The sequence below is a fragment of the Dryobates pubescens genome, chromosome 19 (assembly GCF_014839835.1).
Source record: "Dryobates pubescens isolate bDryPub1 chromosome 19, bDryPub1.pri, whole genome shotgun sequence".
Taxonomy (NCBI): Eukaryota; Metazoa; Chordata; class Aves; order Piciformes; family Picidae; genus Dryobates; species Dryobates pubescens.
Genome location: NC_071630.1, coordinates 4,080,299 through 4,102,205, shown reverse-complemented (window position 1 = coordinate 4,102,205; position 21,907 = coordinate 4,080,299). Strand labels below are relative to the sequence as shown.

Below are 21,907 nucleotides of genomic sequence, written 5' to 3'. Positions count from 1 at the left end.
TGAGCATGCCCTGCCTCTGCCTTCTGCAGCCTGAGGAGGGCATCTGCTTTGGTCTGCCGCCTTTGCAGAGGCAGGGGGTGCACAGTGAGGGTGGGGAGTGCATTCTGATCCATGCCCACACAAGGCCTGCTTTCACAAGTTTCCCCTTCTCAGAGAAGACAGAGTTAAACCCCAGTAAATAAATCTGTAACCTCTGCTGCTCTGTGTCTGCCTGGGCTTTAATATTTGTATTTTTTTTTTCCTCTTGTAGATTTAATGTGAACAACAAAATCCTCCATCCTGAGATTGCAGAATGGTGAGCTGCATAAATATTTCTCTTTGAGTACTGTGGGATGTGCAAATACGCTGTGCCACCGCTTCAGAGAGTTGCCCTCAGCAGAAGCCTTCTGCTTGACTATAGGAGTTTGAATTTTAAGCTGATTTCATGTTACGGAGTGGAAATTGTGGACAAAAGTCAAGCAGGGCTTAGGAGCAGCACTGCAGAGTGAGGAACTGGTGGAACACTTCGTAAGCATGGTGCCTGGATGTACATTTCTGTAGGTTGTGCTGGCAGCTAAGTCCTCATCTGTGTCAGAGGGAATTTGTGTGATAGGGAAAGCACTGAAGGGAATTCAGATTCCAGCAACAAAACTGGAGGTAGATGAAAACCCTCTGAAGAGGTCATGCTCATTGTTCTTATTTCTCTAGGATTTGTTTTAACTGCATTAATTTGGTTAAATTATTATTGATGGAACTTGCCTCTGTAATTCCAGGGGGATTCTGCTGTAACCTACCTAGAGCAGACAGGATCAGAAAGTGGGACAGTAGCTATGTACAGCAGTGGGCAGTGCAGTGGTTGGTAACAGAAGGCATGGAGATGTCTCTGCTTCCCTGCTGGGGTCACCAAGCAGCTGCTGTGGTTTGAAATGCATGGTAGGAAGCAGTGCAGGCAGGTGAGAACTGCATGGTGAATTCTTGAGGGGAGTTCAGAACAAAGTCTGTATCCAGGCTCAGAAGCAGGCACAGCTCAGTATCTCCTGAGCCCTGAAGAGCAGGGTTGGGTGTTTTGGGATTTGTTTGGTTTCATTTTCTCCTCTAGAAGCACATGAAGAGAATGGACATCTGTGAGTACTGCAGCTGTGGGTTCTCAGTCTCCTGTTTGGTTTGTTTTCATTCCAAGCAGCACTTCTTCAAGTGCCCCTTTCTGAGGTATTGCAAATAGGTAGGAGCTGAGGTTGTGCTGAGCAGAAATTCTGCGGCTCTGGGGATTTCATTATGTAAACCAGCTTCAGATTGTGCTCAGAAAGTGAATGGAGTGCACTTGTAGAGATGCTGCGTTTGAAGCAGTGTTGGAGCCACGGCACAGGCAGAAGTGCATTGCTTTTATTCCTAATTGATTGCTGAATGAGATGAAAAAAGGTTGGCTGGGCCACTCCTTTAGGAGTATTAAAGTCCTGCAGGCTGATGCTAGAGCTGCTGCTGAGCTGCCTGCCTTGGGTGAGCCAGTGCCAACAGACCCTGACTGCCATGAGTATTGTAACAGCTCCTTGCTCTTGAGGTGTGCTTGAGCTCATTTTAGCAGAGGTGATGCACATTATTTTCAGGATTTTGATTTTGTATTCTTAAGCTGTGAAGCTGCAGCCTAACCTGGGTCTGTTCCTTCCTTCCAGTCGTGTGATTAAGACAGACATGGAGCTCGAAGTCCTGCGCTACACCAATAAAATCTCCAGTGAGGCTCATAAAGAGGTAAGAGGTCCTTTACCGGCCATCATTTCTGTTCCTGGAGCAGCAGTGGTACTCAGAAAATGTTCTCAGCAACCCTGGATTGCTCAGTAATAAAATAATGGAGAAGCTGGATAGAAATGAGAGGATAATATCCCTCCTATTGCAGCCCAGTAATGTACCCTGCATTGCCCTTGAACCCACTGCTGCCTCTGTGATGTGTGAGAAGTGAAGCGTGCTCGGGGCTGAGAGCTGGAGCCCCAGCAGAAGGTGACCTGCCGGGAGCCTGCCTGTCCTGTGTGACAGATGCCTGCACAGTGATGGAGAAAGAGGAGGGCAGGGTGATTGTGCTGGCCCTGGCAGCAGGTGCAGCTCTGAGAAGTTTCACTGGCAGGGTCCCATCCTAACCCTTATGAGCTGAGTGAGGGCAGTGCAGGGATTCCTTAGGCTGCTCCTCAGAGGTGCTTCATGGTGCTGCTCTTTTGACACAGCAGCATGGCAAAGACAAATCCAGGCCCTCGGCCAAGCTGCTCGGGTTGGACCTAGCACTGATGACAGAATTAACTCACATGGCAGTCTTGTGCTCCATGGAGCCATGCAGTCAGGAGTGCTGAGCAACAGCCAGAGGCAACTTCTAAGGTAACTGACTCAGCTGTTGTCTTTGCTCCTGCTCCTCAGATTTCTAAGCTGGGAAATGTAAAAAGTGTTTTGAAGTGAATATTGTAGAACTGCAAAGTCTGGGGATTTTCAGTCATTCTCCTTGGTCCCTCATCATCCTTGAATAATCTTAGCAGATCTGAGAATTCCTTCTGCAGAGCAGCTGTCCAGAGCTGTTGCAACACAGAAAAAGGCAAAGAAATCAAGCTGGTGCATGTTCTCAGCAGATAAAACCCAACCAAATCAGCCTTCTGTGATGTGGAACAGTGTCATCTCCAGTAGCTTCCTGTTGGTTCAGACTGCAGAGTATCAAAGCAAGTCTCCCTCTGTAGTGTATTCCAGGTCACAGTTCTGTTTTGCTGGTGTTTCACAGAAGTAAAACAAAAGGCCTGGCTGCCAAGTTCAGCAGAGCTTTCAGAGGCAAACGTTGGTGTTGTGATGAGCTGCACTTCATTAGGGTGTAGCAGCCTGGCAGCTGCACTTGCTTTATGGCTGGAGACTGCAGGCATTTCTACAGAAGATCAGTCTGATTTCTAATGTAGCTTTAAAATGGGTCTGCTGATGTAAATGAAGTGCAGATGATACTTTTGCAATGCAGGTTCCTCTGGAGGTGCTCAGTCATAAGTCCTAGATGTATAAATATGAGTTCCCCTCCTGCTCTGAACATCCCCTGTTAATATGTGTCTTGCAGGTAATGAAGGCAGTAAAAGCAGGCATGAAAGAATATGAGCTGGAGAGGTAAGAGTTCCTTCACTAATTGCCATAAGAAGCAGAGAGCCTGTAGCAGGGGTGGCAGCAGTAGCTAAGGCACTGCTTCAGCTGAGGCTGGGAGCTGGTCGCTGTCTGCAGGCTGCTCTGAGCATTAGTTCATTATTTGAGGCAGTGCTTCACGAGTTCCAGACGTGCCTTTGATGATAGTTGATGACTTTTCAGTGATGGTTTAGTGTAGCATAATTCTCTTCCTGGGGGTGTAGTGCTGTGCAGAAGCTGTGGGAAGTAGCTGCTGTTATTGTTTGGAGCCATCCAGTAAAATTATGTTTATGGGTAAGCATTGCCCTTACACTTGCTGTGCTTGGAAGCCTGCATGTATGAGTGTTTAAGAGCCTTGTAAAGGCTGTACTCAGTTACATTTGTCCTGCAGTTCCAAGCTGGCATTGCCTGTGCTTAGCCTGCACAAGGAGCTCATCTCATAGATGTGAGGGATCTTACTGCAGCTGTGACAGAGTCCCCAGGAGCCCCATACACATCTCTGGTGCCGAGGAGGCATCTCTGGTGCCGCACCTAAGCGATGCAGTAGTGGTGTGTCTAGATACAAGCAGAGTATTGCCTCCTCTTTTACACTGATGTTTCTGTTGGATCAGCAGCAGCCTGCCTTACAAAGCATGGTTTGGTCACCAGGTCCGTTTCCTTTCAGCTCACATCCTGTATTTTCCCTTTTCAAAGTGTTTGCATGATGCAGAACTAGCCAAGAGCAGCACCATCCCAGTTACTGGTGGTTCTGGGCAGTCGATTTCCAGCCTGAGGAGGCAGGCTGATCCAGTGCCCAGGAAGGGAAAAGGAATGCAGCCTCATCATCTGGTGACAGGGTTTCAAAGCAGCTCAGGCTGCCACATGATGCAACATGGCAAACTCCTGTTACAATTCAGCAGTTAACTGTTCCCCAAACCCTGTAGGCTGGTGGCTATGGGTTGTGCTTCAGACTGGCTGTGTTTCCCACCAAGCAACAGGGGGAGAGGAATCCATTGCATCCCTGCCCCAGGGATTTGGGAAGGACTCTTGTGTTTGTGTTCATTTCCTCATTGCCCATGGAGCAGAGTTTGTCCTCAAATGCTCTCCAGTGTTGTGGCCCTGGCAGGCTGGTTTGTGTCCCAAATCCACACAGAGTCTGCTGGCACTCTGTGAGGTGCACTCTGTGAGGTACACTGCAGGGTTCACTCTTCTCTGCCCAGATTCTTCCACACACCTCAACCTTTTGCAAAGAGTCATTTGTGTCTTTCAATTAAGAAAGCAAATAAATTGGAAAGCTGTCTGTGAAACCTATTTAAAATTGCCTTCTGCTCTCCCATATGTCTTGCTAGATGAGGCTGCTGGAGAGAGCTGGAGGTTATTGCACTAATGAAGGAGGGCTTGGCAGCCTACCTCTAGCGTCTGCATGCAGGCTGTAATTAGAACTTCAGGTTCTGTAGCTGGTGGGAGCCAGCCCAGCTCTGCTGTCTTTCCCTTATTTCTTAGGGGAAGAGGGTCCTCAAAATGTAAGGCTGTCATTTCCACACCTTCCTGGCATGAAATGTTGGAGTCAAAATGTTGATAAGTGAAGTTAGGAAACAACCTAGGAAATACCTCCTGTGTGTGGAGAAAAACATCGGTGTGGGCTGAAGAGGGAAGGTGCAGAGACCTGGGAAGAGCTGACAGCCCAAGTAGACAGTTGGCATTCAGATAGTGCAGGAGGGCTGCTCTGGCTCTGGGCTTGGGTTTTTGGCTTTGATTTTTTTGTTGGGTTTATTTTTGGAGGGGCTGTTGTGGGATTTTTTGACATTTGTGGGGTTTTTGTCTGGCTGATTTTGAGGTTTGTTTGTTTCATTGTTGGGTGGTTTGTGTGTGGAGGTTTGGGGCTTGTTTGGTTGGGATTTTTGTTTGGTGGTGTTTGTTTTTTTGTGGGGGGGGGAGGTGTTTGGTGTTTCTTGGTGGTGGGTGGTTTTTATGAGTGAAGAGGGTGGGCAGCTTGCATTCTGCAGCTTTGGTGCACCTGAGATGCGAGGCTGCAGAGCCAAACTTCCTGCTCTGTACAGATTCCTCAGAAGCATTCACACTTGTATTTAAGAGAGGAATGTTTCATTTTCTGGTGTTTCTATGGTTTCCACTCCCTTTGTGAAAGCTTCCTGAATTGTGTAGCCCTCTTCTCCAGGTGCCTCTGTGGTTCCCACTGTGAAATGATGAATTTTTGAAATGAATATAAAGATCTCTCGCACTGTGGCCAGTGACTCCCCACTCTCATTCTGCTTTACTTCATGCTTTGATGTTGTGGAGCAGAGTGAGGGGTGCAAAGCTGCTCTGACCCTGTCTGCTAGGAAGGATAATGCCAGGGATCCCCAAAGCAATTACAGTGTTCCGTTAGAATAGAATAGAATTAACCAGGTTGGAAAAGACCTTTGAGATCATTGAGTCCAACCTATCACCCAACACCATCTAATCAACTAAACCATGGCACCAAGTGCCTCATCCAGGCTCTTTTTAAACACTTCCAGTGGTGGTGACTCCACCACCAACCTGGGCAGCACATTCCAATGGGCAATCACTCTCTCTGTGAAGAACTTTCTCCTCACCTCAAGCCTAAACCTCCCCTGGTGCAGCTTGAGGCTATGTCCTCTTGGTCTGTTGGTGGTTGCCTGGGAGAAGTGACCAACCCCCACCTGGCTACAACCTCCTTTCAGGTCCTCAGCATTGCCTTTGTTCATTCAGACAAGCAGCCTCCTTACATAGGAGGAGTCATTTTCCTTCTGTATCCTACAGCCAGAGTGTGTTGCCTGGCCTGGCTGATCTCAGAGGTCTCTTCCAACCTCCACAGTTCTCTGCTTCTGTCAATATATAAACAATACATAAAGCCAGCTCTGTGTCTGGGAGTGGGGTACTCTCTGAGAAGTCATTTGAAGGAAGTAAGGTAAATGATGGAGAAATCCCTCAGTAAGGGAGGCTATTTTAATGTGAGTGTTGAAAGCTGGCTTCAGGAGTATACTGGCAGCATTCTTCATGGCTGAGGTGCGCTGCTAAAGGATTTTGCAGCAGTAATGTGTTACCACTGAGATACATAAAAAACTAACTCATTTAAGTGCAAGTCTAATCAGCCCTGACTTCTTTTCTTGGTGTGGTGTTATTTAAGTTTAATCTGTGGTGGGCTGACTGAGGGAGCCAGCCCAGGCAATTATCCACAAGCAGTAATTCACAGCGTGTGTAATTGCAGAGGCAGTTGGTAGGTCAGAGCCTGGGCTTCTCTCAAGTAGTTTGTTTAGCATTTGTGCTTATCTCATATTTAATTAATCTTCTTTAATTAAAGGCTCTTAATTAGGAAGCTACCCTGTAGTGAATATATTGTTAAAATGCAGCAAAATGATAAAAGAAGCCTTCAGCATGAGGAGGATGAGACAGAATCTGTGGCTTGAGCTGGGTTAACTGAGTGTGTGAAGAACAGCATTGAGGGTGCAGATCTGTTCACAGCCCTCCACTCCTCTGCTGCAGGAGGAGATACCTTCTGTAGGTCAGTGTTCATCCATGGCTGGAATGCTGCCTCTTCACCTGCTTCATACTTACCAAATCATTTCGAGCCTTCTGTGTATTTTCTGGTTTGTTCCTCTTTTGATTGAAGAGAACTACAGATGGCTTCTTGGGACTGTTGATTTGCTTGGGGAATGACTTGCAAGTGTTTCCTGTAGCAACAGAAGAGCCACTCCTTCCATGAAGCCATGCAGCTGCTGCAGGCATTGCCCACTCTGCTGGGGTTTATCCTGTTCCTAACAGCACTGAAGGGCCTGTGACAGGAGAGAGTGCACAGGCCTGGGCTGCTGGAGCAGTGAGGTGCTCATTGTTGCCTGGCTGATGCAGGGCAGCACTAAGCCTAGCTGCTCAATGGCTTGTCCAAGATCTCTTGTCCAAGATCTGCCTGCTAATGGCAGGGGCTTGGAGCTGTTCTGTCACTTTATGGTGACAGTCTCTGATCCCTCTGCAGAGCTGCAAGGAGCTGTGATTCCAGCACCTGCGATTCAAGCCCTTGGATCCTGATCCTGCAGAGTGGGCTCTGTTAAGACAAAGGAGCAGTTAGCTAGTGTGAAGGGCTGTGAGTGTGATCTGTGCTGTCAGGAGTGGGCAACCCTATGCTGCTTGTTATTCCCATGAGTAAAAGCAGCAAAGCAAGAAGCATCTGACCATGGCTGCTCAGGTGATGCCTGATCCTGTAGCTCTGGGGCACTGCTGGGCTCATTATTGGCTTGCTAGGGGCAGTCACTTCTTCCCCACCCGTCTGCTTGCTTTCTGTAGCTTAGCTTGCATTTCTTTCTTGTGACTGTGAATGCTTTGGTACTGAGGCTGCTACCAGTGATGAAGGGCCACGTGTGCTCCATCTGATCTCAGCTGGTTACCACCAGCCAGCTGGAGAGGTTCCTGGGTGACACTGGTTCTGCAGATAGGGCTTTAGGGGGGGAACTTGGAGTTTATTCAGAGCCTGTGGCAGCCAGGTCAAGATCTTGTTGCCCAGTTGTGCAGGCTGCTCCTCAGTGTGCAGTGGATCCTTGAGGTCTGCACAGCCACACAAGGAGTTGTGGGGGTTCTGTAGTAGTTACTACCACACTTAACTCCACTCTGCTGTAACCCTAATTTCAGGAATAAAATGGCAAGAAGGCAGCTGCAGAGGCTTTCCCTTCTTAGTCTGCAGTACTTGCAGGCTGTTTTTGCATCTTGCCTATCCTCCAGCTGAGGCTGCTGCAAGTTCTTTATCCCCACTCTTGTTAAGTGCTGCCTCTGGTTCCAGGCAGAGCTCGGGCTCTGAGACGAGCTGCTGTCATACCTGCTATGTCAAATTTCACTCTGTGAGTGTGGAAGTGCTCTCCTGGATTATGGCTCTCATCTCTCCTTTATCTTTCTCTCCTTTGCTCTGGTAGAACAAGCTGAGCATAAAACATCCATGCTATTTCACCAGGAAAGATAAAGTAGCCAGAGTGATTTTGCTTTCCTTTGGGCATTTCCTCTCAGTGGAATGATGATTGTTTCAGCTCATCAGGAGTTGCCACTTGCCATCTCCTGCTTCATTTTGTGCTTTGGATGTTCTTGAGAAAGTCACTGGCTCCCCTAGCAAATCATCCTGGAAAGCATGGCCAGGTGTTCATGATCCAGTTCCCTGCATTTGGAATCTCAGCTGGGGCAGAGCCTTTGCAGGCCCCTTGCATGTGTGTGTGGGTGGTGAGGGAGGATGCCCACGGCAGCCAGGGTGCAGCATGCCAGGCTGCTCCCTGGCTGAAACAGTGCCACCTTCCAGCTCATGGCACAGCATTCCCAGAACTGTTCAGGGCTCTGCTGTTGTGACAAGGGCTGGGATCACTCTGCCTGGCTCTACTGCACCTCTGCTGTCCCAGCAGCACTATAGACTGCATGTGTGAACCCAGGGGTGTGTGTCATGGAGCAGTGTGTGAGGCAAGGGTGGGGGTGTCATGGAGCAGTGTGTGAGCCCGGGGTGGGGGTGTCATGGAGCAGTGTGTGAGGCAAGGGTGGGGGTGTCATGGAGCAGTGTGTGAGCCTGGGGTGGGGTCATGGAGCAGTGTGTGAGCCTGGGGTGGGGTCATGGAGCAGTGTGTGAGCCTGGGGTGGGGTCATGGAGCAGTGTGTGAGGCAAGGGGCTGTGTGTCATGGAGCAGTGTGTGAGCCTGGGGTGGGGTCATGGAGCAGTGTGTGAGGCAAGGGGCTGTGTGTCATGGAGCAGTGTGTGAGCCTGGGGTGGGGGGGTCATGGAGCAGTGTGTGAGGCAAGGGTGGGGGTGTCATGGAGCAGTGTGTGAGGCAAGGGTGGGGGTGTCATGGAGCAGTGTGTGAGCCCAGGGTAGGGGGGGTCATGGAGCAGTGTGTGAGGCAAGGGTGGGGGTGTCATGGAGCAGTGTGTGAGCCCGGGGTGGGGGGGTCATGGAGCAGTGTGTGAGGCAAGGGGGTGTGTGTCATGGAGCAGTGTGTGAGCCTGGGGTGGGGTCATGGAGCAGTGTGTGAGGCAAGGGGGTGTGTGTCATGGAGCAGTGTGTGAGCCCGGGGTGGGGTCATGGAGCAGTGTGTGAGCCCAGGGGGGGTAGTGGGTGGGTGGGAGGGTCATGGAGGAATGTGTGAGGCAAGGGTGGTCACAGAACAGTGTGTGAGGCAGGGGGAGGTTACAGAGCAGAGCAGAAGGGAGCTGAGTTAGCAGCCAGAAGCAATGGCAAATGAAGCTGCAGTGAAGCTCGGGATGATGTTAGGCAGCAGAGGTGATGTTTCTGCTGAAAGAAATTTGCCCCTATTGAGAACTCCTCAAAACCCAACATCCTTTCTGGTTACTTGGGTTTTACTTTCAACAGCTCTTCCTGAGCAGATCAAACTGAGCCTTGAGGCAGTCTTGGGAAGGGAGGGGTATGAAGAGCTTTGCTGACAACTGTCTCTGTGTCTTCTACTGAAACCTGTCTGCTTAAAAGAACCAGGGAGGGATGTGAAGTGTGAAGACTCCACAAGTTAATCCCTTAGTGTTTAGATGCCATGGCCTTCGCTTTTCCCTAGGTACAACGCCCCTGGGAGCTGTCACATCTGCCAGCAGCTCAGCACTGCAGTCCTGGCCTTTATTTCCAGATGAGCCTTGCTGTAGCATCCTGATGGCTCTGGTTAACAGGTGATGGTACAACTGGGTGAAGCTTCTTGGGTGGATCTGCCAGACCCTGAACAGGCGGTGGCGTCTCTGCAGATGTGCCTGTGCCCATGCAGACTCTGTGAGCTGCCTAGAGAGCACCTCAGTAGCCATTTGTGGGTCCCTGCATCACAAAAGGAGTGTTGAAAAGGTTCCAGGAACTGGAGAAGGTTTCACTGGTAGATTTGAGTCCCAAAATATGTCTGCATCTTGCTGAGTTAGGTGGAGTCCTGCTTCCTCACCCTCCCTCCCCTGCCCAGCTGACTGGGTCAGACCTTGTGAGCACGCCTTGAGTGCTGAAACCTGTGCTGCCCCTCAAGGTGCAGGGTGTGCATGTCCCATCTGACAGATCACTGTATGATCCTCAAGGAGCAGCTTAAGTATTGCAAAATTCATCAGGGGCAAATCAGGCTCTGTCTTGTGACCCCAGCTTCCTTCCGTCCTGAGCTGCTCTGGTGCTTCTGCTTGCTCTGTGCTGTGGCCAGGAGGTCAAAGTGCAGGCACTCAGTTTGCCACTGCAGGGGAGCTTAGGAAGGGTGGGTGCTGGTGCTGGCATCCCCTGAGGAAGGGTGGGTGCTGGTGCTGGCATTCCATGGCACTGAATGGCACTGGGCTGTTGTATGCTGTGTGGGTGGCTCTGTGTTTGCTAAGTAGCATAACTGCAGATGAAAGTTTAATTATTTCTCCAAGGCAAATCCTCCCTCCCATGGACTTAAACTTGCATAAGAAAAATGGAAATTCATAAGGAGTGTAAAAATTGGCTAAAATTAAAACCCATTTATTTTTACCCTATTTATTCTTCTGAATAATAAAATTTCCCCGTGGGTCTTTGGAACATATGTGGAATAATTACAGCGTGGAAGTGGTGCTTTAGTTCAGCTTCTAGGGCTAGGGCAAACACTGTGATTGTGCTGCAGGCTCAAGTCTGGGGTGTAGAGAAAATCTCATTCCAAGGCTCTGTTGCTGTCAAGTGCAAAAAAACCTGTGACCCATGGACTGGTCCCTGTGGGAGCAATTATTCTGTGCAGAGGGTTTTTTCCCAGCACTGAATATTATCACTGTCAGAAAAAAGTTTAACCCTCAGTACCTCTAAAAGAATGCTTCCACACCTGCTGGCAAGAACATGTTCAGCTCCTCTGCCAGCCAGGGTTTTAGACCCCCTTGCCTTACACACAACTCCGAGGCAGCAGTGCTGTCTTCAGCTGAGCTCTGTGTGTCTTGGTGAAGGCAAGACAGGGGCTGGAGCTCCTGATGCTGCTTAATGCAATGCTGCTGTGCCCAAGCCCTTCCTGATGGGATTCTTGCATGTTGGGTGCAGTCTGAACCGATGATTAAAGCCTCTTGTCTGCTGGTGGCAGAGCGGGAGGCTGTGGAGTGAGCGTGGGGTTGCTTAGGAACATGGGTTAGCATCTGATACTCAGTATGCAGGAGGGAAATGTGCCGAGCAAGAGCCATCAGCCTGCCCAGAGCAGTGGCTAGCAGCAGCTGATGCCTGCCCCCAGGGGAATCTGCTGCCTTCTGAAGGGGTGTGGTGTGTGTGTTTGCACCCCCTGGATTCTGCTGTTTGGCCGAGGCTTGGCAGTCAAAGTACCTGCATTATTCGAGGAGAGAGAGAACTCATTGCTCCCTGTTACTCACAGCAGCAGCTCCAAAGCCAGCAGTTTCCTGCCCTGTCCCCCTTGATTTTCTCACGTGTCATCTCCAGTGCTCTTTAGCTGTGATAAAACTGTAATGAGATGGATAGAACTTGCAGCATGGGTTCAGAAGCTTCTGCAAGGTGCAAGCAGTTGTGAGATACTAAGAGGGACATTGTACAGCCTTGCCTTTGAGGATGCTGCTCTCAGAGGAAGGTTGTGTTAGGTGTGGGTTCAGCTTTGCTTTCTGTGAAGAGTTGTAGTCAGAGTTGGACACCTTGGTCTGCACCAGCAGCCTGCACTCCATTGTCTCTGAGTTGGTCCTAGCTGGGTTTACATGTATGGCTCTCTTTTTCTATCAACTCAAAGTAGTATTTTGAATCCATGAGGCATTCACCTTGGTGGTTCCCTTCAGAACTGGGAGGAGGTGGCAGTTCATAGCTGTGCTGAAAAGGTGTCTGGGAGCAAGCACCTCTCAGGTAGTGCACTTGTAGACACTGCTGCTGGCCTTGAGATCAAAGAGCAGAGAAACAAAGGAGCCCAGGCAATTCTAACTAGGTGATGAGGAGTGGCTTCTTTTGGATCTGCAAGATGGCTTTGCAATCCATCTGTAAAGCTCTGAAGTAACCCCCAGAGCTGTAAGGGGGAAGGCAGGGCTGTACAATTAGTTGTCACTGCCTGCTCACCTGTCTGGAGCTCCAGGAGTGTGTGCTGGGGATGGGTGGTGCAGGAATCCCAGCTGGTGTCCAGTTCCTTTGCAGAGTCAGGCTGAGGGATAGCTCACATCGTGCTGCTGCTTGGAAGAATATTCAGTTTCATCTCAGCTCCAGGTGATGTGGGGATGTTGTCATTGGAGGAGCTTGACAGGGGGTGCATGTGTGGTGTCACTTCAGCTCTTGTGCATCAGATTCCTGCTCTGATCTCCTCTTCCATCTCCAGTATGTCTTTTGTGGAGGAGCTGAATGCTGAGGTGGATGTGATGCCTTGCAGAATATTTCAGAAGCACTTGCTGCAGTGCTTTTTGACTCAAGTCAATCACCACAGTTCAGAAAACTCGGGAATATTGGGCTGGAATTTGGGGTTAGAAAAGCAGTTTGTGACTGTCAGGATGCTGCTTGGTGGAGGCAGCTGGGTGGTTGATTTGTGTGAAGCTGGGGCTTGAGGTGAAAGACTGAGAAGTGCCTAATGCCTTGCTCATTTGAAACCTAATCTGTTGCAGCCTGCACCGTGGGCACACTTTGTCATCTTTACAGCCTGGGGGTGGGGGCAGTGCTGCTGTTTGGGGCCCTGGCTGCTTTGTCTTAGGAGAGCTTGGCCATGAGGAGGAGGGGTTCTTCTGAGCCTGAAGTTTTAATACCTACATTCTAGCAGTTTCCACTGCTCACAACAATTTATTTGCTATTAAAATACAGAAAAGTTGTGTTTTCATCATCTGGGAGCTGGAAAGCATTGCTCCAAAGCAGAGGTTTAACTCCTGTGTGCACAGGGTGCTATGAGTGTCACTGTTCTACAGCAGTGTGCCCACAGTGTCACACCAGTGGCTGTGGCAGACTCTGATGGGACTTTTAGCGCAGATTTGTGGGCATTTCATTGCAAGCAGACTGCTGTCTTGCACACTCCGTTCCAAAACCAGTCCTTTTGAGAAGTCAGGTGCAGTTTTCATTCATAGTAATCCTTTGGCTAGAGTTATTTCCTCTTCATACTTGGAGTGATTCAGTGCAGTTTGATTTACAATGAAGTGATTTTTGCAGTTCTCATGGGAATACCGAGTTCAGTGTAAATGTTGATACAGGCACAAATGGAAACCTTTCCCCACCCCACTGCCAGAGAGCTGTTGCTTCATTAGGAAGCTCAGGGTTTATTTAATACTCTGTTTGTTTGTTTATTTTTGCCTCTCATCTCTTCATGCTTCCCCAGTCTGGCTCTTGTTGCACCCTAGAATGTGTTAGGCTGGCCAGAGTCGGCAGAGAGCTCTCTTCTGTTGTTGGGTTGCTTTTGTTGTTCCCCCCACAATGCTTTCTTTGCTGCACCCATTGCTTCTTGCAGTCTCAGGAATGCTTGGAGCAGAAGCTGTGAAGGCTTTGATGCCCTGTTACCCAGTGAATGGATGTTCTGCAGCCCCACGGCATAAATCAGCTTATGGGGCGATTACGCCTGGCACTGGGGAAACAAAACACCAAATGCTTTACGAGGCAGGCAGTGCTTGTGAATCAAACTTGGGCTGGTCCTGAGGGATGCAGTTTTGACAATTTTATGAGGTTGCAATTTATTTCTAGGGTGAGCTGGCACAGGACTTTGATAGAAGCAATGTTCAGGCGGCAGACTGCTAACAAGAATACTTTTTAAAGCCACCAGTCTTGCTGATTTGTGTTGTTAGAGCAAAGGATCTGTTAAACTCCCCAGAAGTGTACCTCTCGGAGACAGACTCATAAACCCTGCGTGGCAGTGCTGCTCCCAGCCTGACACCATCAGCTTTCAGGCTGCTTTGAGGAATATTTCAGAGGAATAATAAACCTCAGATTGCTGCTAAGAACTGGGAGGGCAAAAGCTCTGCTTTTAACCAATATGTGTTTTCAAAGAATCACAGGGTGGGTTGGAAGGGACCTCAAAGTTCATCCAGTTCCAACCCCCTGCCATGGGCAGGGATACCTCCCACTAGCCCAGGCTGCTCAGGGCCTCATCCAGCCTGGCCTTGAACACCTCCAGGGATGGGGCAGCCACAACATCCCTGGGCAGCCTGTTCCAGGGCCTCAAAGTGCAATAAGGGTGGCTTTGAACACAGCAGTGATGAAGAAATGGCAGCTTGACTCTATAATCACCTGAGCCCTTCTCCAACAGCTGCTCTGGGTTAAGTTCATTTGGATTTGGGGTCTCTTCCATTTGATATTTGTATTGTACAGGGATTTATGTGATTTGGGGGTTTGTTTTCACATGGATGGTTGCAAATATGTCAGAAACAAAACGCATCAAGTCTGCAAGCAAAAGGAAGGTGAAATGCTGTCAGGACCAGATGCATTGCATTAATCAAACCCAGGACTGCCATGCCACATCTTGGTGCCGAAGGTTTCTTTGCTTCCTTTTGCAGCGGGAATCATATTGCTGGCCTGGCTTTGGCTCAGGAAACCTGGGTGTTGCCCCAGGATGCTTTACCTGCCGTGGCACTTGGCCATCTGCCCAATGACAAATGATTGGTGTGGGCCCAGTCCATTTTAAGTGCAGATGGCATGAACCCAGGCCATGAGTCGATAGCACAGAGGCAAAGCGGGAGCTGCTCTGTAGCAGCCAGTGATACCTAGCAGAGCTGCTGTGTTTTCTGCTTCCCTGTAATGATTTTCTGATTAGTTCCATGTCAAACAACCTCCTCTACCTGGCTTGTTCTCTCAGACCTTTGCTCAAGTACCTGCATTGAGTAGTTTTAATTTATTATGCTAAGGCAGATGGAGTTTGTCGTTCAGCAAAGTGCTTGTCGCTGCGCCGTGCACATCTCCTGTGATGTGACCTAACTGCTTCTGACAGCAGGGAGACTTCAACCACAGTGGAGAGCTGTGAAGTTACTTACAGTGCTGCAAGGTCCTGTCTGGGCTTGGTATCCACTTAAGCCAGCCCAAGCCTAGGGAGCTGTCCTCTCTTCCTGCCACTCTGGCTAATGGCTGTTAATAACAGTCACCCAGGCTAGGTCCATCTGGGGCTGGGGCATCTCATGAGGCAGATCAAAACTGACAATTCTTATTGATCTGACTCATTTCTGCTGAATACTTGGGGGAAGGTGAAAGTAACTGAACTCAGAAATGAAGTGGAAAGGTAATTTGGTGGTAGAATTAGCAGCCAACTGTAGTTAAATAAGGAGTCCTGTGAAAAATACAGCCTAAAATATACTGGAAAGGTAAAGAATGAAAATGGACTTTTTGGCAGTCAGGGGCTTTAATAGACCACATTGCTGGTTTGAACATAAAATAATTGCATGGTTAACTATTCAGTCAATCCAGGAGCCAGACAGGTCTCAGGTACTGTGCTGCTTCTCCTGTGGGTGTAGGGCAACCATGGTCACCCTCATGTGCTGGGAACAGGAATGCTCTTTACCTGCTGTTCCTGTCCCCTCCTTATGTTAATGCCCATTTGTCTGTGTGCAGCACACAAGAGCCTAGAAGTGGTTTAAATTTTAGCAGACCACCTGGTTCTGATTTGCACTTGGAGCAGGGGGAAGGGAACAACCAGTGTGTGCAGACTGGGGTTCAATTCCTCCGCCAGTACTGCATCCAGGTCTGGTGCCCCCAGCAGAAGAAGGAGGGGAGTAGCTGAAACATCTTGAGGGCTTCAGGCACGCAGTGAAATGTTAGGCTCCGTTATGGCTGGTTGATGTCATTTTTCTAATGCTTGTGGAGTTAAATCTCTGATAAAAGCAGTGGATCTCCAGAAACTGCTGGGCAGTTTGCTGTGTGTCCTGTATGGGCAGGCCAGTGGATTTGCCAAGCCTTGCATGACAGCTGGGATGGCTGAAGGTCCTGTTGAGGATGTGCTTTGCCTTTGCTGTCACTGGAATGGAGATCTGTGCTCTGCAGGGTGTGCTGAGGGCAGCACCCTCAGCACTGTGGGGTTTTTCCTGGGATAGGAGGAGCTGGAGGGCCGCTGGCACTGTTTGGGTCTGCTTTGGGGTTTGCTTTGGGAGCTGCACTTTGTCTGCTCAGGAGCTGAAATCAGTTAATATTTCTTAAGGCTTTGTTCTTCTGATGGCAGCTTTGCAAACTTCTCCCTGCACGAGCAGAGAAGCACAGGCAGGAGCTTCCAGAACAGCAGGCAGGAGAACACAGCCTCCTCTGCCTCTTGGAAGCGCTCTCTGGTGCTGTTCCATTAGACTGGCTTCAGTTTAGCTCCCTGGCCTGTTGGGACAGGGGATTGTTGGAGACTCAACAACTGAATCTGGACACTTTTAGCCATGTAATGTGAAAGTATTGATAGATGTTTTCTTTACTCAGAGTCCTTTTTGAAGACTTAAAAGTCCTCTCTAGATTTTTTTTGTAGCAGATAGGTCGCAGCCTCAGTGGACCCTTGGAGTCATCTATCTCAGGCTTGGCCCTCAAAAGAGTAATTCCACTGAACTGAAGAGGCAAGTGTTTCAAATTCAGGAGACTATAAAATTGATTCTTCTATAAAGAAGTAATCTGTGGTAAATGGTGTAGTCCTCTGGGCAGCTTTTCTCTCAATTTATATGGTCAGAATCCTTGAAAGATGGTCAGAAAGATTAGAGAAGGACATCTCTGAGCGGGCGTTTATCTGACAAGCCAGGAAAGCTTCCCCTTTGACAATACAGTGTCTGGAAGTGGCTCCAGCCAGATACAATGCCTTGTTCTAGTCTTGTAAGAGAAGCCTGGAGGGCATCTGGACATAGCTAGGTGGTTCTGAAGTGCTTCAGCAGGTTTGGAATGCTTAGTTGATGTTCTCTGCTGGGCAAACAGCGATGCTCTGCCTTCCTCCAGAAGGCTATGGGAGATCCAGGCATGGTTGCAGTTTTCTGCCTTTGGGGAAGTAAAGTGGTCTGCCAGCAATGGTCTGAGCAAATGCCCACCCCCTTGGCCTTTCTGCGTTGCTCCTGTGCAAGGCACTGGTTGGGCATGAAAGCAGGTGGGCAGCTGGCATTGGCCCTGGCTCTGTGGAAAGGCTCTGCAGACAGAGAAGGACAACAGAGCACTCTGTGGCCAGGAGCCATCTGCAAAGCAAATCGTTGAAACACTTCAGCACCTTAGGTTGTAAGACAAGCTGCTGCTTTCATCCATGGGTCTCTGACTGGCTTCTGCCACCCTAGTATTGGCCTTGCCACTGTCCTGTCCCAGTGCTTCCAGCAGCTCAATATTGTTCTGCTCCAATATTTCTCTAACATGCATGCAGTCTTGTCCTTGGCCTCGAGCTGAGAGGCACCTTAGAAGACCCTGCAAACAGTCACTGGTGGAGAGGCCAGGGGATGGGAACAGGTGCAGCCTCACTTGCTCATCACTTGTCTTGGCTCTACCAGGCTGCTGAGGTGGTGGAGCAAGCAGCTGGATGCCATGCATGACACAGTGGAGAGTCTGGGTGGGGGCTTGCAAGGAAGAGCTCCTGCAATCCTTTAAAAAGGAAGGAGTGTTCTCAGGGAGCCTGGGTGGAGCTTGGAGGCTGCAGAGTGGAGCCCGTCTCACATGTGAGTCAGGAGCAGAGGCACAGAGCACCTGCTTGGTTGTGCATCAGGTCACTGGAAAGGGCAACTCAAGTGGACTTCTGCCTGAAGCTGATCAGTTTCCCCATGGCAGATTCGTATCACTGAAAGCAGTGAACCCCTACGACTGAGTTTTCTGTGTTTGACAGCTGCTGTGGAGCATGCAGAGCTTAGAGACATGTTTAGTAACTTCATGGCATTTGGGGTTGCCTCAGCAAAACCCACCCCTGTATGAAGATGCAGTTGAAAAGTTTGGCTTGCCACAAGGTAGTGAACATCCCTGAGCAGCTCTCTCTGCTCTCTGGGGCTCACAAAGGAACAATTTGTCCCACATTGGCATTCAGAAGTGACTTACCCAAAGGGGGGAAGAGTTAAACATCCATCACCTTCATCTGCATGTCTCAGGTGCCCACTCCTGCAGATACTGGGGAGCTGGCTGCAGTCATCACATTATCTTCACCTGCCACCCTCCCCTCCCGGATGGAGGCCAGGGATACCCTAAACAAATGAAAACCAATGCCTCCTGCAGTGACTGAAGCATGTCTTGGCTCCTATTGCTCCCTGAAAGTGCAAAGGAAAGGAGCAGGGAGCTGGATACAAGTGGCAGCTTGTGGCTTTCCCTCGGCTAGGTGGTTTGAGATGGGGAAACTCAGAGACAGGAGAGAGCACTAATCAGGATAAAGCATTCCTCTTTGTTCTGGTCAGTTATGGTTAATCTCCTTTGAGAGTGTTAACAGGGATTTATGGGGATTCATCTCTGGGCTAGCTCTGGAGATAATTAAGGACCTTTCTGCTGCAGAGAGGGAATGGAGAGAGAATTGGCTGAGAGCTAACCGGGATTCCTGCACCAGTGCATATATTAAGCTTCCTTTTATTTGGTCGTCACCCCAATAGGAATGATTAGTGGGTTGTAAAGAAAGGAAATGTATTGCATTACATCTATTAAAGCATGTTTTATATGTAACAGTAATTAAAATATAATTGAAATCATGAGTTCTTCTAATTATTGGCTTTACATAATGCATAGTTAAAGAGTGAGCATCTATAACTGTGTCCTTTTTACACATCCAGAAATGGTTTGCTGGCAGCATTTTAATTAAAGATGGATTAGTTAAAACCCAGTTTAATCATTCTGTCATCAAAGGATTTAGACCTCATTAATTAGCTGTTGATAAATAGGTTTAAAGTACAAAAAAATTTAATTTAAAATATGCCAGTTGAGATCTAGAATTATTAGAGCTGGAAACAGAGCAATGAGTCTAACAAAAACTCCTGCCATCTCTTCTGTAGTAGCAGGCTCAGTGTGAAAGTCAGAACAGTGCAGACCTTAGTGTTGCCTCTCTACCGGTGAATCTGACTCCAGATGGAGCTGGTGAAGAAGCAAGAGGGAGACCCTTCTTGGTGATGGCTTCTCTGTAGTGTGGCACTGGGGTCTGCTTGCCACCTATGCATTTGGTGATCACTGGGAACTCCTTTACAAACCCTTCTGCTGTAGGAAACAGATTGTTGTGCAGGAGGAGCCGCTGCTGTGTAGCTGCCTTACAACAGCTGGGCAGTTGCAGAGGGGCAGGCAACAGCACACACAGGACAGGAGACAGCCAGGGTCCCACCTTAAGCCCACGTTATGCAGCTGTGCTCTCCCTGTGGCCAGTGTTGGCCCACCCAGCTGGGGGCTGATGCAGCCTCACTGTGACTTGCTGCTGCAGGAGACTGCAGAGAGGCTCTGGTGCCTCTGTCAGCCCAGGCACAGTTCAGGTCAAGTTGCAGTCACTGCTTGCGATGGTGCAACCGCAGCTGAGGCCTCAGTGGTGGCAGCCTCTGCCAATGGTTATGCTTGGGGTGTCAGTCACTTAGCAGTGGTTCTTTGACTCCCTAGAGCTCTGGTGCAGTCCTCTGGGTAACCCTTAATTGTTTGCCCTGTCCCCTGGCAGGCTCAGCAGCTCTGGCAGAGGCAAGTTCTCTGCTGACAGCCACGCTTGCTGCAGTCTGGCTTCTGCACACAAAAAGCCAGGAAGCAAGGCAGACCTTGGCTTGGGAGGCTGTCAGAATTAGCATGGAGGTCCTTGCAGGTCTATGCTGTGAACATCTCAATCAGCTGAATGGCTGTGAACCAGTAGCTGTAAAGACTTCAGCAGTTCAGTAGTGCTAATATTTGAATCCATCAGCCAGCCAGGCTTTGTGGAGATCAGTCAAACGACAGGGGAATCTCCTGAGCAGAGTTCAAAGAGTTTCAGGAAATTCAAAATTTGACAGCCATACTTGAAGACTTTCTTAAAAAGCTCTCTGAGCGTTTATTTAAACATAGCTTGTTGAAAAAGTGCATTTACAGAGCACTAGAGCAAGTGTCCTAGTGCCAGGGCCTGGCCTCTTCAGTTGTCTTCCAAGTTTCTGGAACAGCAGCAGCTGCTGCTGAGGTTGCAGAGTTAGATAACAATTTCCACTTAAATACTAACACTGCTTTTGTAAATCTTTCATGGTGTTGTCTCCAAGGTGTAGAAAAAACCTTTGCTCAGCTGCTTATGGGGCTAATTTTCCTGATCTGGTGCAAGTTTGTAATGCACTGTGTGCTCATGAGCAGTGAACTGGATTATTTATCCTGCTCTCCACTCTTCTGCACCGAAGTGCTGACTTCTGTGCTATTAAACCAGCCTCAGACGTGCTTTGCAGTGCTGCTGCGTTGGGCTGTGAGCTAAATGAGAATGGGATTAGATGAACTAAGCCTTAGAGCATCTAGTTGCCCGTGGAAAATAAATGGCATGGCTGAAGTGAATTGGTTAACGAAGGTAATGCTCTGCACTGAAGAACCTCCTGGTGCCAGGTGTGGGATCCAAGGAAGCACTGCTCACCTTGCTCCTGTATCCACTGCTGGGTTGTAACTGACCCCTCTTTTCCTTCCCTCGACCTGATTTAGTGTTGTTTGGGCTTTGAGGCTCTCTTGTGTGAAGGTATTTGTGTAAGTGATGAGAATGGTGGCCTTCAGCCCTGGAATAAATAGAGAGCTCAGCTCTGCAAAGTTTGCCCCTTTGTGAGCCCTTTCCAAAAGCTTTGGGCTTTAGGCTGCCTTAGGGCTGTGTTTGATCTTTACCCAGTACAAGGCACAGGGGCAGATTCCAGCTGTAATTCAGAAGTAATTCAGTGGACAGGTGACTAACATATACTCACCTGTGCCTTCCAACTCTGGTCATAAAACCCCCACAAGCCTACAGAACAGATTCCCAGGTGTGTGCAGACCTCTCTTAAGCTGCTGTGGTTTCCAGCTGGTGGTTCAAACCCACTGCTTGCATTTCCAGGCAAGTCCCAAGGGCTGTGTTCCAAAGCACTTCCTGAAGTGTGGGCAGGCTTCTTTTCAGCGGGAGGCGATTTTCTCCGAGGGGCACTGAAGAAATGCTTGTGGATCTGAAATGCCTCCCACCAGTGAGGGAGCCAGTGTGACAGTTTAAAGAATAGAAATACGCTTTCATTATAAGCACCCTCATAAGCCCCTGGCCCACCGCTGTCCCTGGCTCTGCTGTACCTTGTGTACTGCTTTTCTGACAGCAGACCTGTCAGACACACACCTGAAAATCCAGTCCCTGAGCTGCCAGTTTTGCTCATTGTGGTGAGGGGTTGGAGCTGTACTCAAGCAGGACTTGCTTTTCTCCCTGACTGTTATTAACTGCAACCTTTCTCCCTTTGCAGCCTGTTCCAGCACTACTGCTACGCTCGTGGGGGCATGCGGCACACCTCCTACACTTGCATCTGTGGCAGGTGAGTGACTGCTGCGGGCTCAGCACTTGCACTCTGTGGTCATGTTCCCACTGGGTGTTTGCCAAATGGTTCCTTTTAGGCATGGGATGTGTTTGCAGGTGGCACCAGGGCAAGGCTGGAGCTGCTTCTTCTGGAAGTGCCAAAGGCAGGTGACAAGTGCTGTGCCTCAGAGGAGCCTGCAGCACTCTGGAGATTGCCCAGCGGCCGCTGATGCTGCCAGGGTCACATCAGTGCTCAGATCTGTGATGCAACTGGCTTCCTATTAAATAGCATTGTGCAGAAGGGCTGCAGAGCTATTCTCTGGTGCCCAGAAATACTCCCTTTGAAACACACCTGAAGTATTTCACAGCAGTCTCAACATTCTTTACCTCAGAGGTCAGGAGGTGACTGAAGGAAGCTTTTTGGAGTGTGGGTGTTTTTTCCTCTTTCTTGCTGAACTGCTAGTGTTGAGGGCATTGTGTTTGGGAAAGTATTAGCACAGTTCTGCCTGCAGCTGCAGGAATGCACATTTTTTTGTGTGCAGGCTACGTGCTGAAGGACAGTTGTGCTGTGGTGGGTGATCAGTGGAACTGATCTGGTCCAA

General features: G+C 49.2%; 1 protein-coding gene across 1 annotated transcript in view; it reads left to right on the top strand.

Moving 5' to 3' along the window:
• PEPD (peptidase D) overlaps positions 1 to 21,907 on the top strand; it is a 92,429-nt gene that overhangs the window by 22,207 nt on the left and 48,315 nt on the right. Inside the window, exons 7-10 of the mRNA XM_054170019.1 lie at positions 251 to 295; positions 1,650 to 1,725; positions 3,050 to 3,096; positions 21,256 to 21,324. Of these exons, the coding sequence (XP_054025994.1) occupies positions 251 to 295; positions 1,650 to 1,725; positions 3,050 to 3,096; positions 21,256 to 21,324 (237 nt within the window). The remainder of the gene's footprint in view (positions 1 to 250; positions 296 to 1,649; positions 1,726 to 3,049; positions 3,097 to 21,255; positions 21,325 to 21,907) is intronic.